This window comes from Alternaria arbusti, assembly GCF_024043155.1.
Source record: "Alternaria arbusti strain BMP 1465 chromosome Unknown scaffold_10, whole genome shotgun sequence".
In the NCBI taxonomy this organism is placed as follows: Eukaryota; Fungi; Ascomycota; class Dothideomycetes; order Pleosporales; family Pleosporaceae; genus Alternaria; species Alternaria arbusti.
Window position 1 is genome coordinate 752,994 of NW_026249950.1, and position 16,266 is coordinate 769,259.

Below are 16,266 nucleotides of genomic sequence, written 5' to 3' on the forward strand. Positions count from 1 at the left end.
AACCAGCGCGATCGGTGAGATCGATTGTTAATGAATGGGGGAAGAGCTACCACATCGGCCATCCAGTACCAGACAACATGCTGGCGTTGAGGACATTATTGTTCAACAAGCCTTCTGAGGGCAGATAGTCCATCAGATCTTCGAAGCCCAGACTGTCGATATCGAAATTCCACGTGGTCGGATCGGCGAATGTTGGTTGAACCTCAGAATCTAGAGGCAGCTGTTGAGTCGCACGGTCAGTGTCCGGCATGGGAATACCAGCCGTATTGCCGGGAATATAGGAACAGGTTTGGGTGGTTGCTGTGTCCACTGATAGTGTGGACCTTTGGCTTGATCCATCTCTGAGCTTCTCATACTCTGCCATAAGCGACATGAGCAGACGCACGCCGTGCACTGCAACACTTGACGTGTGAAACAGTTGCAAGCACCTGATAGCTCGCGTGACATGTAGATGGCACTCTTGTGCCTCCGCGTCTGCTTCAGCACGATGAAAGAGCTCCAGAATGAGGCAAATACCCGCGGTGATGATGAAAGCTTGTTCAACCCACCACTGCGGCTCTTGCGCATCTCGAGTGTTGTACAAGCTGATGAGACTCTGAGCTGCGCTCATACAAGCCCACCGGCTGTATGTGTAGCGGACGTCCTTGAAGCTCTTGCTCAAGAAGTTTTGATGGACTGATGATACGTGACAGAATTAGTATAGATCTTTGCACAATCTATAATGGTGAATACTCACTCATAATAATCTTATGATGCGTCGATGCGTGGTGCAGCCGCTTCGCCCAAACGACCCATTGTGGCCAACTGGGATCGTGGGGTACCCGAGGAAGAAGATATCTCGGCAGCTTCTCCGTACACAAAGTACGCATCTCGCCATCAAATCTGAGGATTGTGGCGTATTTGATAGCGTCGTCTTTGTCCTCGAGTTCCACCATAGCGTTGTGAACGTCGAGAAGTAACGCAGCGCAGTCAAAGGTCCACTTGGCGACACCTACGATTGTTGGAATTCCTGTGTCGGCGACGGGCGTCATGGTTTCTTCGTCCAATTCGCGTGGCCTTGTGCTCGTGAAATGCCGCCATTGGAGTGTCAACGTGTAAGAGGCGGATGAAGTACAACACAGCCTAAATAATAGATGAGTGAATTGTATATGAATCGCCTGAACTGTGCTTTAGACGTACCACTCCTGGCATACAGTCCCATACCATACCCTACGGCCAATTTCACGCTCGATGAATGCTTCTTTCTGTCTTGCGTCCAGTTCACTTATCCTATCGTCGTCTGGATGGGGCCCAAGTCTGCTTGATCAGTTACGAGAGTCCGTATCTCAGGAATCTATGCCACCTACTTGTGCAAACCAAGCCCTTTCGCAATGACTACCCCCACGCTACGGAGAGCGATCCATTGATTACTTGAGCCTGCTAGATGTTCATATGCGTGCATGATATGAATTGTCTGTACCGAGTGAATACTGTATTGCGATGTATAATTCCCAAGATTCAGGCATGAGATCGATGCTCCGCCCCATACGCGTGCCAGCTGGACTTTTTCGTCAACCGAGAAGCCCCAGGACGTCGAAGCTATTTCTGAAGAGCCTATGATACTGGATGAAAGAATTGCGACTACAGGATTGGAATTAGTAACTTTAGTATCGACCGAGAAGATTGAGTCTGGTCACCGTAACCTTCGCATTGATGGCATATCAAGTAAGGTAGGCCTGCATCATTCGAAATGGAGGTAAACTTACACAAGAGGGCTACCCATGTCCAGTCAAGGTCTTGCAGAGCAAGCTCACACGACTGACCATACGCTTGAAGCAGCTTCTTTCGAAAGCTTGGCCCATGGTAGATGCCGCCGTGCCAGTACATCATGTACTGTTCGTAGTACTCCACAATGAGCATTAACTTTTCTCTCGGCGGCAGAATCGACTGCAGGTACTGTGTCTCCACTATCCTCGCTGCAGCCGAATAGCAGCTCGCAATAGAGGTCGACCCGTTCGGTCCATCTCGTGGCGATCGTTTCGACCGGGCGTAAGAGAAGCTCTTGTCGAAACGGCTTTGATTGGCGTCTGCATCTTTCTCTTCCAATATAGCGCTAATCGTCATGTCGGGTAAACCGGTTCGCCAGACTGCTTCCTCATGCGGCTCGTTCCGACCCGATTGAGACCCTGCCGTTTGTGGATGGATTGGGGGTAGCGCGACCTGAGCATTTGCATCGGGAGACAGGCCAGATGTAGATGTGTCGCTTGAACCGGCTGCCGAAAGCTTCCGGGGATATTTGCGATGAACATTTGGGTTGTATCCGTTCACCCATTTGGTCGTGCAAAGATGACCTTCATTGTTCTGCACGCATCTTGTACAAGGTGCCTTTCGATCGCATTTCTGCCGTCTCTGAGAGCACCGCGTACAGGTTTGGCGCTGCTTGGGCATGATAGGCTGCTCAGTAATCTGTATGTGATAGGCCTATGCAGTCGTACAACACCCTTGGCTTCGTCTTTTGCTTGTTTGGTGGCACTTGTTTGTACGACTACCTAGGTACGAAGGAACGAGTATCAAGGTCGACGGGTGTTTTTAAGCGAATACAGATTAAAGTGAGTAGCGTGCAGTGCGTACAACGGCGGAAGGTCATGAAAGCTGATGTACGAGACCATGTGCGAATCGTACAAACCTTCGTACAACGAACAGCCCGTGCTTCCTCAGACTAGACGCTCTGACCACGCTTCAACGTGGGTAGGCTGATGAACAACGTTTGCCCAGAACCTTGGACGCGTCGACATGGTTGATAATGTGTAGTGACAGAGTGTAGGAAGCTGCGACACTGCTGGGTGTTGTCATGAATCGACGGTCCGTGCACTCAACCCACGGACTCAGTTCGGAGTTAAGGATTTCTCACGCATACACGTGGAACACGAAGTGAGTTTCAAAAGGCATGAGGGCACAACAGAGCTTGTATCGTACATTGCTGCTTATAAGCTGTTGAATCTTTACACGCAACGATATTCAAGATCGTCTACATTTCTACTTAGAATATTCTTCAAGATAACTACGCATTCGTAATGAAGCACATCCGTCATCCCGTAGTGTGGGCAAAGCTTGATTCTGATTACGCATGCAACTAAACTAGTGCAAGCACCTTCCATCCTGCAATATACATTCTCGTCAGTATATACATGCTTGCTCCCGCCATCATCATCACACCAGAGAAGACGTTCAGCCCCCAGTACTTTCCATTGTTTTGGACGACGATAGCTCCTGCGATTGGATTACCGATCAACCCCGCAATTGAGATGCAGGCGAAGACAACACCAACACGGATCCCAATCTGTTCGACCTTGGAAATATAAGCGATCTGGGCAGGCAACAGTGACACGAAAGCACCGGAAGCGAATCCGTAGAGGCCGGCGAATGTAATGAATGCCGCGTTACTTGATGCGGGGATAGCCAGGGCAAGGACCAGAATGCCAGCTACGAGGCACCAGAGTGACTGCATATTGAACTTGCCAATCTTGTCCGCGAGGGCACCGGGAATGATGCGACCGAAGATACTAGCGGCGTTGAGAATAGCTAGAAGATATCCAGCCAAGGTAGTCGACATTCCAGCGGCCATCGCTTGAACTTCGATAAAGTTGATGGGTATAACTAAGTCTGGGATTAGTACGCGTCTTATCGGCAGCTCGTACAGGGGGGCAACTTACACAGTCCCATGAAGAACAAAAATGACGCAATCGTCAGTAAGACGAAGCGAATATCACCAAAAGGCTCCAGAAACACCTTGAACTCGAACGTTCTGGGTCGTGGCGGTAGGCGAGATTTGACAGTGAGGAAAGCGATAGTCATCATGCCGAGGATGAGGAAGCCAAATGTTCTCATTGTCCAGCCATAGCCGATTTCGGGGATGAGGTGTGTTGCCATGATAGGAAAGATGATGCCGCCTAGTCCACTGCCAGCTGCCATGACCCCGTATGCCAGGCCTCTCTTCTTCAGAAACCATGTAGGAATGGTGCTCGTTCCTGCCTGAAAGATACAGTTCAGACCTAGAGGGCTGCAGATTCCTTGGGCGAGGATAAATTGCCAGTACTCGGTGCATAGGCTGGTCATCATTAGACCAAGCACGTGGAACAAAGTACCGAACAACAATATGTACTTGGGGCCGTAGTTGTCGTAGAGGAAACCGACGATAGGTCCAGGCGCAAACATGACGAAGATCTCGAGGGAAGCGATCCAGGCGACGGTAGACGGCGAGTACGCGCTGAGCTGATTCCGCTGGTAGTAACTTTGGAACACTCCGACGCAGTTTAGCCATCCAAATGAGCAGAAGAGACAGCAAAAGCCTCCGAGGAGACACAGATAGGCGTCTCTGCCGCCATCAGGAAATTGACTAGGATGGAATGGGCTCACGACCGCTGTAGGCTCGGTCGTATCGAGTTGCTTTTCGTCGACCGGTGCTGGCGGTTGTTCGACATCGGATTGGGGAAGTCGTGACTTTTCCTCGTGCAAAGACGCCACTGAGCTTGTGGTTTGTGACATGATATTAGGCGGTAGTGATAGGGCTAAAAGTTGAGAGTGAAGGAGTTGATGAAAGGAAAGCTGGGCTAGGCCATGATTAAGTAGTGAATGCTTGAGGTTGACATGGAGAGGCGTAGCGGCGCCTCGCTCCTTTACCATGGAATCCGTATGATCCGCATATTCGAGATCAAGCTATTATTGGGGTAGGTTTGCATGTAGGCCTGCACGCCTGTTCGCGCTCGGCCTCGCCTTTGACGCAGACCGACGTGCCGAGCCAATGGCGAGATATCTCACAACATTCGCATTACCACAACAGCGAAAGCAGCAGCGGGACGGGAGTCAGTGACCCACATTTTAGACGGTCAATTCGGTCTTTCGAAGAGATTTGCTGGCGAGTGCGGTGTTGGAAGGATCTCGCTCTTACGCGCGCGCGGGAGACGCGTAGGAGATGTCGGAGATGATGGCATCTCCGACACGCGTCCGACATGGGACAATCATACTGAAGATGCATCCTATATGTGCGTGCGGCCACCCAAACATGAATTCTCACGATGGTTACGTGTGTATCATCCTTCTGCGTTCAAATCAGTAATCGCTTCCATGAGTTGGCGCCCTGGCAAGATGCGCAGGGCATTGACGACGCATAGCTTGTGAGTGACTGCAATTGTTGATCGACGAGTGTGAATATAGCAAAATAGCGAGTAGGCCACTTTCACGGTGAAGTCAGTCAAGAGTCGTCAGGTCGAGGCAGCGATGGAGGTGAAATCTGGAGGTGCAGGACAGGTTCGCTTGATCGGGCAACGACGCACAGACTTGGTTCCTTCGCATTTTGCCTTCCGAATCAGTGTGGTCCTCACTAGCACTCTTGCTTGAACGTGCACAACGACCAACCCACGCCCAAGCCCCGACTACCCTGAATCCATCCCGATCATCTTCTGGGGAGCTTCGTATATTCGGCCATCTACACCCGCGCATCGCCATCTCATCGCCCGCCTATTCCTGCATCTCCACCGGATTCCATCCCAATTCAGTGCACACGGCCCGGTACGCGCAACTAGCCCGAGGATAGCTTTTTACTATGCTAACGTCGACTTGCTGTCTTAGCATCTAGGCGCCTGTCCTCTGCTTCGCGTATCTCATCCCCCACCACACCCGCGCAAACTCGACGCAATTCGCCCTCCATCTCGCCGCATAACCTCGCCGTCACCCGCACATTGAAAATGGCATCCACCGAGTCATCCGGCCCCGTCAACGGCAACTACGCGCCGCAGCAGTACGAGAACAGCTACTCCACCGGCGCCTCCAACTTCACACCCTCGCAGCAGCCCACGCCCAGCCAGCCCGCACAGCAAGCCGCCGCCTCAGAGATTCCCAAGGACGAGGTCGGCTGGTACTTTGTTGAGCAGTACTACACCACCCTGAGCAAGAGCCCGGACCGACTCTACGTAAGTCGCACGCGGCGGGAAGGCTTTTCTTGGTGACCACGCGACTGACCCAACTTGCAGCTTTTCTACAACAAGCGCTCCCAGTATGTTTCCGGTGTCGAAGAGGACAAGGTCAACGTCTGCCTAGGTCAGAAGGTACGTGAAGAATGCCCGATTGCAGTCGATGCATGCTGACCCGCGTCTAGGCCATCAACGAGCGCATCAAGGAGCTTGAGTTCAAGGACACCAAGGTCCGCGTTACCAACGTCGACTCGCAGGGCTCCGATGCCAACATCGTCATCCAAGTCATCGGCGAGATCTCCAACCAAGGCCAGCCCCACAAGCGCTTCGTGCAGACCTTTGTCCTCGCCGAGCAGACCAACGGTTACTTCGTCCTCAACGACATCTTCCGCTACCTTGCCGACGAGCCCGAGGAGGACGAGGACCAGCAAGAGCAGGCCGCGCCCCCCAACGGTGTCACGGAGCCCGCTCCCACCGCTGCCGTCCCCGAGAATGCCGACCTCAACCAGAGCGACGAGATCGCGACCAGCGAGGAGGACCTGAACAAGGTGGATAACAAGCTACACCAGGCTGCGCAAGAGGAGCCGTCTGTCGAGGAGGTCGCGCCTGCTGCCCCGGCTCAACAGGTTCCAGAGGAGGTCGAGCAGCCCGCTGCTGAGGAGGCACCTGCTGCTGTCGAGGAGAAGGTCGCAGAGCCAACCCTCGCCGCTGAGGAGACCGCCGAGCCCGAGAAGCCTACCGCTGCCGCCCCGGCCCCCGCTCAAAAGGCTGCCCCCGTTGCCATGCCCTCTGGTCCCCCCAAGCCTGCCGCTCCCCGAACTTGGGCCAGCCTCGCCGCCTCTGCACACAAGGTCGCTACTCCCGTCGTCAACGCCCCCGCCGCTCAGCAAGCTCCTTCGCAGCCCAAGGCCGCTGCCGCCGCTCCTGCTCAAGCCGCTGCTGCTGCCCCCAGCCAGACCTCAGCACCTGCTCGTGACCAGTCCCCCGCGACAAGCCAGGGCGAGGCTGCTGGCTGGCAAACAGCCACTGGACACAAGAAGGAGCAGTCCCGCGCACAGAACGCAGGACCTGCCGCCGACCCCGACCAGAAGCGCGCTTACATCAAGAACGTCTACAGCCAAGTCGACGACGCTGCTCTGAAGACTGCCCTGACCAAGTACGGCGAGATTGAGTACCTTGACATCAGCCGTGGCAAGGTAAGTAAATGTGCCTCTCCACATTGTACCTCGACTGACATTTTGCAGAACTGTGCTTTCGTCGACTTCAAGACACCCGCTGGCTTCCAAGCTGCCGTCGCAGCCAACCCCCACACGATCAACGGCATTGAGATCAAGGTCGAGGAACGCCGCCAGAACCCCGGCCAGTTCAACAGGGGAGGAGGATTCCCTCGTGGCGGTGCTCCTCGCGGCGGCCGTGGCGGTATGGGTGGTCAAGCACCCCGTGGCAACTTCCAACCTCGGGGACGCGGAGGCCCCATGCGTGGCGGTCGCGGCGGCGCTGCCCCTCAGGAATCATAGGGGGCTCCACGCGCTGCTTACTCCCTCGTTCCTTTTGCCATTCTTCTTCTATCTCTTGTTGAGTCGGTTTGACTCGATGGCCTCACGACTGACGGCGTTAGCCATGTACTGTACCGACCCCCTTTCAGCGCTTGTATAAAAGTCATTTCATTTCGAGGAAAAGTCTGGGCGTACGCGTTCGTCTTAGGGCTCTGAGCCCTTGCATAGCGAGTGGTTTCGTTTCTGCATGTTTCCTTTCTGTATCCGTGTATATCCGTTCAGCCGTTTTCGAACATATTCCCTTCTTCGCGGTCGCATTCTTCGTCAAGTAATGTTTAGGGAAGGCTATCTGGAGGTTCCTGGGTACGGGCTGGGGATGTCATAGCATCTGGTGTAATGGGTGTACAGCATAGCTTCGGCGACAACAGGATCGGACGGGGAAGGGCAGTCAAATCGTGGCATGATCTGGTACGAATACAATAAATGATATACGCTCCAACACGGTGTAGATGTACTAGAGTGAGGTTGTCTGGTGATTGCTGATAACGTCACCTGATGGGTATAGTGCGACGCGGGATGTGCCTAGTGCTGCGCTGACCGTTGATTCGAAGACGCGCAATCACCTGCATCAGCAACAGCCCATAAGCTTCAAGCCGCGCCAACCTGCGTTTCGTGCATACGAAAGACTCGTACCCTGATACCCTGATAATCCAGCTACTGCTCTTCCTCACACTCCACTTAATTAACGCTGGCGCATTATCACGAGGCTAAGGTCGCAGTAGATCGCGCGGGGCTAAGCGGGGCCGTCGCGCGACGTGCATCACATCACCACTCGGTATCTACTGAAGCTGACCAAGACTCTCGCTTTTAATCCGCTGTACTCACCTACTCTGCAACATATGCCCCAGGAGCTCTGCAAACATGCGACCGCTACCGGGCGGCGACGCCCTGCCTCCTACTGTTCGGCCGCGATCTCGTAAATCAAGCGTCGATCATCCTACCGCCCCTTCGAGCAATGTCCCCACTACCTTCGTCATGAAGCGCGTCGGGGACTTGGAGCACACCATGGCTCCTCCTCCCAGCGCGACTGCTGCAGGAAAGCAGCAGGATAGTACATTCGGAGTACAGAGTCTTGCAGATACTTTGGAGGCTGCCTTCGGTCCAGAAGGTACAGATCCAGAAAAGGCTAGTAAAACGCAGCATCATGGGGCAAAGAGTTCAAGATCCGAGTCGCATAGCTCTTCGACAGATTCAGTCACACCGCCAGACAAATCCAGGATAACTTCGGTACGGAAACTGAGGAGGAACTACACTAAAAATGACACGATTACTCACTTTAAACTTCCCGCCGCGAGCGTCGACGTTCCTTCCCCACTCCCTACGTCCGCTATGGGGAGCACACCAAGGTCGGCTTCGATAACGTCGCTCAAGCTGTCCGACGAGGAGTTTACCATGGATGATGCTGCGAGCCAGGCCGTTGTTTCAAGTGGAGAGGAGGAAGAGCAGGCAGAGATGCAGCCGGACATGGCGAGCTTTCCACAGCTGGTCATGCCTGAGATGCAGATGCCAACCAGGAGGCCATTCACAACCAGAGGCAAGGCTATGGGAAAGCTGAGAGTCATGGTGGCGGGCGAGACAGGTGCGTCATAGTCGCGACATGCGATATCATTTCGGTAGAAAGCGCTATACTGACAAGCACTTTACAGGTGTCGGCAAATCGTCCCTCATTCGATCCATCGTTCAGGCCTGCGAAGACATCGTACACGTAGATCCTCTATCGCCCTCCCAGCCGAGCGCGCCTCCACGCCCGACGAAGTCGAAATCCCGCACAAAGAAAGCCGAGCATGCGGTCACAACCCGGGTGACTGAGATACATGCGAGCACGAAGCCTTACCCTCATTGGTGGACCGATACCGAAGAGAGCGGCATTCTGCGGAGAAGAAAGAGCAGTATGGACACTGTCTTAGAGAGAAACATATGCTTCGTAGACACTCCTGGGTACTCACAAGGCTCTGCGGAGAAGGATATGAGCATGGTGATAGACTATGTCGAGTCGCTGTTATACCAGACCTCATCAGTAACAACGTTAGAAGACAATGATGTGCTTGGGGTCGTCAGTGGTAGTGGGGGCGTCCTAGTTGACGTCGTCATATACTTGCTCCCACCAAGTAAGCCAAACCATCGTTCGTACTGTCATTCTTACTAACTTCACCCAGATCGAGACATCACGAAAGATGTGGAGTACATGCAACGGCTATCGCACTTTACCAACGTCGTGCCTGTCATTGCCAAATCAGACACACTTTCGGCGCAAGAAGTGGTAGCTCTAAAGACGTCCATACTCGCACGGCTGCAAACCACTGCTCTTAGGCCCTTCTTCTTCGGAAAGGCTATGGACGATGCCTTACTCGCCGTACAGGGCCTTCCGGTCGCTAGGACTTCTGGATCAGGAGCGCCAAGTGAGGCAGCTGAATACCCCTTCACTACACCAACCTATCCTTACGCCGTCTCTTCGACGTCTGGTCCGGACCACGATAATATGGATGCGTCCTTGCTCATGTCGCCCGACTACGTGCAGCCTCTTCTTCCCTCTGAACTCGCTACCCTGGTCAACCAAGTATTCGACCCTGACTCCATTGCGTGGCTTCGGCATTCGGCAGCAAAGAAGTTCTTAGCATGGCGACGCAGGATAAAGCTACCAGGCGACTCTGTAATGCTGCAAAGTCTAGCTCAACCACGCAGTCCGACCACGGCTTCAGTCGGACTGAACGGAGCCCACCTGAATTGTAAGATCATCTCCCCGCCACATTGTGCAAGCTAACCTCTTTATCAGCATCCGCAGCATCCTCAGTATTCTCCGCTGCATCGCCATCGGGTGTCCTGGTACCCGGATCAGGATCACCATTCTACCCATCGAACCTACAATCCCCTCTCCTCGCCTCCTCTCCCTCCCTAGCCAACTCCGAGTCTCTCGAGCCCCTTGGCAACTTTTCACTGGCAAGGTACAACAACACTGCGCAAGGCGAGCAGCGCCTCAACGAAGTACGGATAGCAAGATGGGCAACAGATCTGCAGCGCAGCCGACGGAACGAAAGAGAAAGGTTCGAGGAACTCCAGAGCAACGACAGGGCGAAATGGCTGCTCGAGCGCGTCGGCGAGGAGGTATCGAAAGGCACAATCGTCGCGTCGCCTGGCGGTTCACCGAGAGCTGAATGGGCGATCGTTAGACACAATAGCGACGACAAGAAGACTGCTAAGATCAGTCAACGCTATGCCAAAGCTGTTGGACTGGACTCGCGAGATCCACTTGGCTTGTGTAACTTCGGCGACGAGTTGAGGCGACAAAGCTTCGTGCTGGTCAAGGTGCTCGGCGGCATGAGTGTGTTGGGTGCTGTCGTCGTGGCTGTTGTCAGGGCGTGCGGCATCGAGACCGGGCTGCCTCAGCTCGGATGGTGGGAGTGGATTACCAACTCGGAGTAGTTGGCCACTATTGCTCGCTGCACGTATGTCTCTTGATTAGCTTTATATCATGTATGCTGTGATACCTTATAGACACTCTTCTACATTGTAGCTTGACGGGACATCTCGAGTCTAGGGAACAGAATCATACTCTACGGGGAATGTGTGCTCGGCTTCGATATCGGTGACATTGTCGCAGTGATGGTAGAGTGTGTTTTCAATACGCCGGCTTGATGATGTGGGTAATGATGTAATGCTTCATTATTGCATTCGGGAATGCGTACACATAGCTCAGCAATCTAAATTGGGTCATTCGCTGTGGGTTGGGTAGATTGGTCGGGGATAGCATGCTGCATTCCAGACTGATACGGGCTGCTGATAGTCCATCATAGAACGGAGTGCCTTAATCCCATCACTCGACTAAGCGAAGACAGCCTCATGGGTAATGCAGTGAGGCATGGCGCAACAGCTAGCGTTGGGTGTGTAATCAACACTTCCGGAGAGTGTTGGGGGTGACGCCTGTCGAATTCATTGACTGGCGGCGCTTCAGTGGAGAAGCAAGTGTGGGTGCTGAGTAGCGTCACGAATTTGCACAGCATGCACGTTGTACCAAGTAGACAATGTGCATTAAGTGGCCAACACCCAGTCGAGATCTGTGGTCTGGTAAGCCTGAATTGTGCGTGAGCCCTTGATGGGCTGGCGCTTCAGCGAGTGCAAATCAAACACGGCTCGTTGCTAGAACGCCTATTGCGGTGTGCAGATGCATCTGGGCCGTTGGGACTCGATCATACCATCTCCATCCAATAGGCCACACATTTTGCCCTTTCTCGGATAATGCAAGTTGATCTGGCGCCCTCCGCTTGATCGCAGCGTGCCTTTAATGCTGCAGCTCCGCCACCGGTTGGGTGTGAAGGAAGTATGGAACGGGGCGCTGGTCTGCAGTGCATCGTGCCGGAAAGAGAAAGAGCTATTCATTAGATACATGACGCGATATCATACGTGTACTTGTTGAGTGCTGTAGCGGGGAGCGAGAGACGGAGATGGGCACTGCGTACTGCCTTGCCATCCGGATTCTGCGTAGGGGGTGTATGGAACCCTGTCAGTATAAGCATACTACCGCCTATCGCGTCCCGCTAGTAAGGTCATGACATTTTCCGCTTGTCACGATTATTGGGGCTGGATCGTGGGAATTGATCTGAGCTCCCGCGAAAGGGTGTGATAGGCCAAATGAGGGTGTTGGGACGCAGATGTGAGTCTGACGGGGGCATGGGCCTTTGATGCAATTCGAGCGTCTGGGTGTGCTATGGGACTCAGAGATCTCCTGTGCGAGGATCGGAGATGGTTGTTCTGCGGCGTTCACTCACGTTTGTCTCCACGTGGTCTATTTTGACCTGCACATCCACGAGATTAAGTTGCAGCAAACTTTATACACATTGCAGAGGGCATTAGCAGGAATTTTATCCTGTCGTGTTATATTTGGGGGTGGCTGTTCTATTGTTCTTGCATTAGGGTTGAGAGCTGGTCATGTTTGGGCTCAGATATGCGGCATCTCAACACTTCAAGAGAAGTGACCGCAACGTGACGGCTCTTCAAGCTTTTCAAGCTATGCGTTGAATGACTTGTCGTCTGAATCTTACATTGCTGATCAGTCACATCATCTTAGCATGAATCTGAATGTCATCACTAGCAGAGTACATACAGTATTTGGTACCTAGGTAAGAGCAGCCCCACGCACCCAAATCGACATCTCACGCAAAGCTCATTCGCAGTGTATTCTGGAACGTCATATTCATCGAATCATGATTTCAGTAAATGGTTGATAAGATTTTGAGCACGGCATCACATTGTGTATGCTAACCGCTGCCGTTGAGCATTCGGCAGTTTTCAGTGCTGTCTTGGACATGCCGAGCGATGATTGTCTTCTAGATGATGATCATAACGCTGGTGTCGCGAGATCTTCTTTATTGCCGTCGCCATATTGCAGTTGAGTACATGAAACGGTTCTTAGTACAATGAACACAAATACTGCCTACGATGTAGGCCACATGTCGAGCCAGAGCCCTGTTGAAAGTGTCTAGGTTGTATTCATCCGCCGCACATTGTTAAGAGCAATGCATAGGCGGTGCAACATGAGATACTAACAGCGATCATTATGGTGGGTGCTATGATACCGGTGGTAGTAGTCGCAGCCAGTACCTGTACGGATGCTCGTAACCGCAAATCCTTCAGTGGCTCGGTAACAGGGATTCATGACCCTCCTGCCTATCCAAGGAAGCCTGATTCCGTGTAGCCCCGTATTCTTGCAGTAAGTTGTACTATTTGGAATCACTACGCCGTCAAAGTAATCACGGTTCCTAGGTTCCACGTGATGCGGCTCCGCCCATCCAGTGAAGCTCGATTGCCAGGGGTCGGCGGCAGATGATGACGCCAGCGGGCCGCGGGAATCTATCCGTAAAAGCAAGACCCACGGAGGTGGGTTTGACTTCGTGTCAGCTTCACAGTAGCGCGTGTTTTCAGTTGCTCGATGTCAGAAGGTTGTGGAAGGACGCACGCATCGTGGTGTATGCCAAGGATGGAAACCCGACAGCATGGCAAGGTGCGCCATCTTGGGGATTTGGCTTAAAGGCCGCGTAAGATATTGGTGTAGATGACCCAAAAGTAGGAACTAGACGCTGGAAAAATGATGCCAGTACAGGGAGCACACCGATCGTGTGGTGTAAGAAGGCAACCGAGTGATGGAAGACAAGGAAGAGTGCCGAAATAATGCAACACAAACATTTCGGCTGAATGCTCAGGTATGGCGCTTGTCTGAATATCTCGTCATGTCGTCATGCCGTGAAGGCACATGAACTCGATTCTGATAGGCTCGCAAAACCCAAGGGGCGAGACAAGCGCATGGCGACTATGGTTACTCGTAAACGGTGGAGCTCTCCCACGAAGTGCGCCATGATGCAGGGCCCCGGAGATGCACCATGACGGAGATGTGATGGTGTCACCATGGCGTTGGGTTATGGCCTGATTCTTGCCGCTGCATCATGTGTCCTGCCGGGTGTGCTTAGAACAGCGGCCCCCACGAATACTGGGATTGGCCGGCAGATGAATCCCGCATGGCGCGATTGCCGATATCTCGAGTTGCTGCCATATTCGTATACGAGCGTTGTACCAGATCTCCACAACTTACAACTCTGTGCTCCATCGATCCTGCGCTCGTTTGTCTGGCGTTTGACTTGCGACAAAAGCCCACCTGGCCGGCCTGCAAATATACTATAATGCGAAGCCGCCGGTTTCACATGTCGACCGTACAGTATCTCTGGTCTCCACCAGTTTCGACACTGCATGGCGGCTGCAGGGTTCTTATTGCAAAGCACTGTGCTTCCGTTCTTCCGCCTCTTCCCAGACGCATCTAGCGCACATACAATCTCCGCCAAGTGCTCCAGAAGCCCATTCCCGTCTCTCCTTCACCGGCAGACGTACGTCGCAGTAGTGGCCAAACACCTCTTCATCTCTCTTGAGACCAGGCCCCTTGTTCGGGTCTCTACCCTTCCAATCAACCAACTCTTCGCGGGTCCAAAAGCGCATCGACCCACGCCATTCCCAGGCGACATTAGGATCACAGCTATGATTCGCGAGGCACCACATAGGATGAACCGCGCTAATTTCAGGCCTTCCATCGAGCCCCTGCTGTGCAGATGCTGTTCCCCGGAACTTCGCATACAGAGTGTTGAAGACCCAGGTATCATAGCGGTGACTTTGGGTGAAAATGTTGATGTCCATCTTTTCTAGAACATGCAACGGCATGAGTATGTTGCTCTTGAACGAGAAGGGAAGCGTTTGCGGTACGTGTGCAAAAGCATCGCTCAGGCGACCCGAAGCATCCGCTTGCCACACGGTCTCGAGATCTTTGCCATGATAGTCACCCCAAATGTATCGCACTTCCTTCAACTCCAAAGGATGGAGATCCAGGGTCTCCGCTAACGCTAGTGCGCGGACAAGGAGAAGGGTATAGAGATAGTCTGCCGCCTCACGTGCGGGTACCTTGCCCTGGTCGACGCTGACACCACATAGTGCTGGATGATACTGGTCTTGAGCTAGGTCGTGGCACTCCTCGCTGCAGAAGAACACTTCTTCACATTCTTCGCAGGATATCACTGTGTCGTCCCCATTCGAAAGTGGTATAACGCAAGCATCGCAATACGACTCATGGAGCCTTGATATAGCGGTAAGTAGCGACTTTTCCTCTAAGATGGTCGCGCCAGGCATGATGTCGTCTTTCGCAAATAAGCCCAATTGTTTCGTATAGTTCGTTTCCGGGTTTGTTCCGTTAGTCGTCGTAGTAGTGCTGAGAATAGGCAACTCAGAGACTCTGACCTCCAATTGTGGTGCTATATCCGCAAGCTCCTCATTCAGGAAGTCGAGACACTCTGTAGAGAAGCGGTCCGGCTCATGATGGTTCCAAGGATATTGTTCGCGGCGGACGAAGCCCTTGTCAGGGTAGTCTTCCACATCAACGTTCTCAGCAGACTCCCCTTGACTTTCGAAGTAAGTCCGCAAATGGTTCCACAGAGACTTCTCGTAGTCCTTGAAGACGGGATCTTCCGGGAAGGCTTTTCTTGCGCGAGATATATAGTCAGATGCACTACGAAGACATCCACAGTTCAATAAGCAACTGATGAGTATATCATGACTGTAAAGGTCAGCTTCCGACTTGAAAGTACAGCAAACCCACGCTGGTTTACGTACGCGCTCCTGGACCAGCGCGTTTGCGCCCATGTCAAAATGTCATCATCTTCTAAAGACGAGTTCTTCTCCTCATCCTTCAGGTTCAATCCTGTCATACGTTCAGAGATAACGTCTGTTCGTGCTGCCTCCAAAGCTTCGTCGTGGTATTCGCCTTCATCGAGTACTTCATCCACTAAGATCAAGGCCTTGTACGCATCGCCCGCGGCGAGATCTGGATAACCAAGTGCTTGGTACGCTTTTGAAAGCCGAAGACGGCTTGATATACTGTAGGGCTCTTCGACCGTAGCCTGCTGAGCCGACACAACTTCCTGTGTTAGTCTCTCACGAAGATTAGTGATTTTCTATGAAAGTCAGATTTGTCGTGAAATTCCCTTCAGTCGCACTTGCCTCCATGTTTCTTGTCAAATCAATTAGTGCTCTTTTAAGGTATGCCTGACACCCGTCGAGACTTCGGAAACTTCTGCAAGATCGTGTGGGGGCGGAATTAGCGGCTGCGCTATCGATAAGGCTAGCTCGACCTTCATCAACACACCATCGCACGCCACAATGCCTACGCGTGACATACCAGCTTCGCCATCAAGCGCGATCACTTGAAACGAGCCATAGGTGTGCAATAAATCTGA

The 16,266-nt window shown here is 52.9% G+C and overlaps 5 protein-coding genes across 5 annotated transcripts; 2 read left to right on the forward strand and 3 right to left on the reverse strand.

Moving 5' to 3' along the window:
* Positions 1-46: 46 nt before the first annotated feature.
* On the reverse strand, positions 47-1,031 carry J4E86_007518 (uncharacterized protein; the record flags this gene model as incomplete). The annotated part of the gene is made up of 2 exons (XM_051448037.1): positions 47-675; positions 866-1,031. 2 exons carry the CDS (start codon positions 1,029-1,031, stop codon positions 47-49), a joined length of 795 nt encoding a protein of 264 aa, XP_051300975.1.
* Positions 1,032-3,112: 2,081 nt separating this feature from the next.
* Positions 3,113-4,524, reverse strand: J4E86_007519 (uncharacterized protein; the record flags this gene model as incomplete). Its single annotated transcript, XM_051448038.1, has 2 exons — positions 3,113-3,636; positions 3,693-4,524. The coding sequence occupies 2 exons, from the start codon at positions 4,522-4,524 to the stop codon at positions 3,113-3,115; spliced, it is 1,356 nt and encodes a 451-aa protein (XP_051300976.1).
* Positions 4,525-5,723: 1,199 nt separating this feature from the next.
* On the forward strand, positions 5,724-7,465 carry J4E86_007520 (uncharacterized protein; the record flags this gene model as incomplete). Its single annotated transcript, XM_051448039.1, has 4 exons — positions 5,724-5,948; positions 6,009-6,083; positions 6,134-7,144; positions 7,193-7,465. The coding sequence occupies 4 exons, from the start codon at positions 5,724-5,726 to the stop codon at positions 7,463-7,465; spliced, it is 1,584 nt and encodes a 527-aa protein (XP_051300977.1).
* Positions 7,466-8,509: 1,044 nt separating this feature from the next.
* On the forward strand, positions 8,510-10,924 carry J4E86_007521 (uncharacterized protein; the record flags this gene model as incomplete). Its single annotated transcript, XM_051448040.1, has 4 exons — positions 8,510-9,083; positions 9,151-9,612; positions 9,661-10,230; positions 10,278-10,924. 4 exons carry the CDS (start codon positions 8,510-8,512, stop codon positions 10,922-10,924), a joined length of 2,253 nt encoding a protein of 750 aa, XP_051300978.1.
* Positions 10,925-14,257: 3,333 nt separating this feature from the next.
* On the reverse strand, positions 14,258-16,220 carry J4E86_007522 (uncharacterized protein; the record flags this gene model as incomplete). Its single annotated transcript, XM_051448041.1, has 3 exons — positions 14,258-15,512; positions 15,644-15,951; positions 16,209-16,220. The coding sequence occupies 3 exons, from the start codon at positions 16,218-16,220 to the stop codon at positions 14,258-14,260; spliced, it is 1,575 nt and encodes a 524-aa protein (XP_051300979.1).
* Between the last annotated feature and the right edge of the window lie 46 nt (positions 16,221-16,266).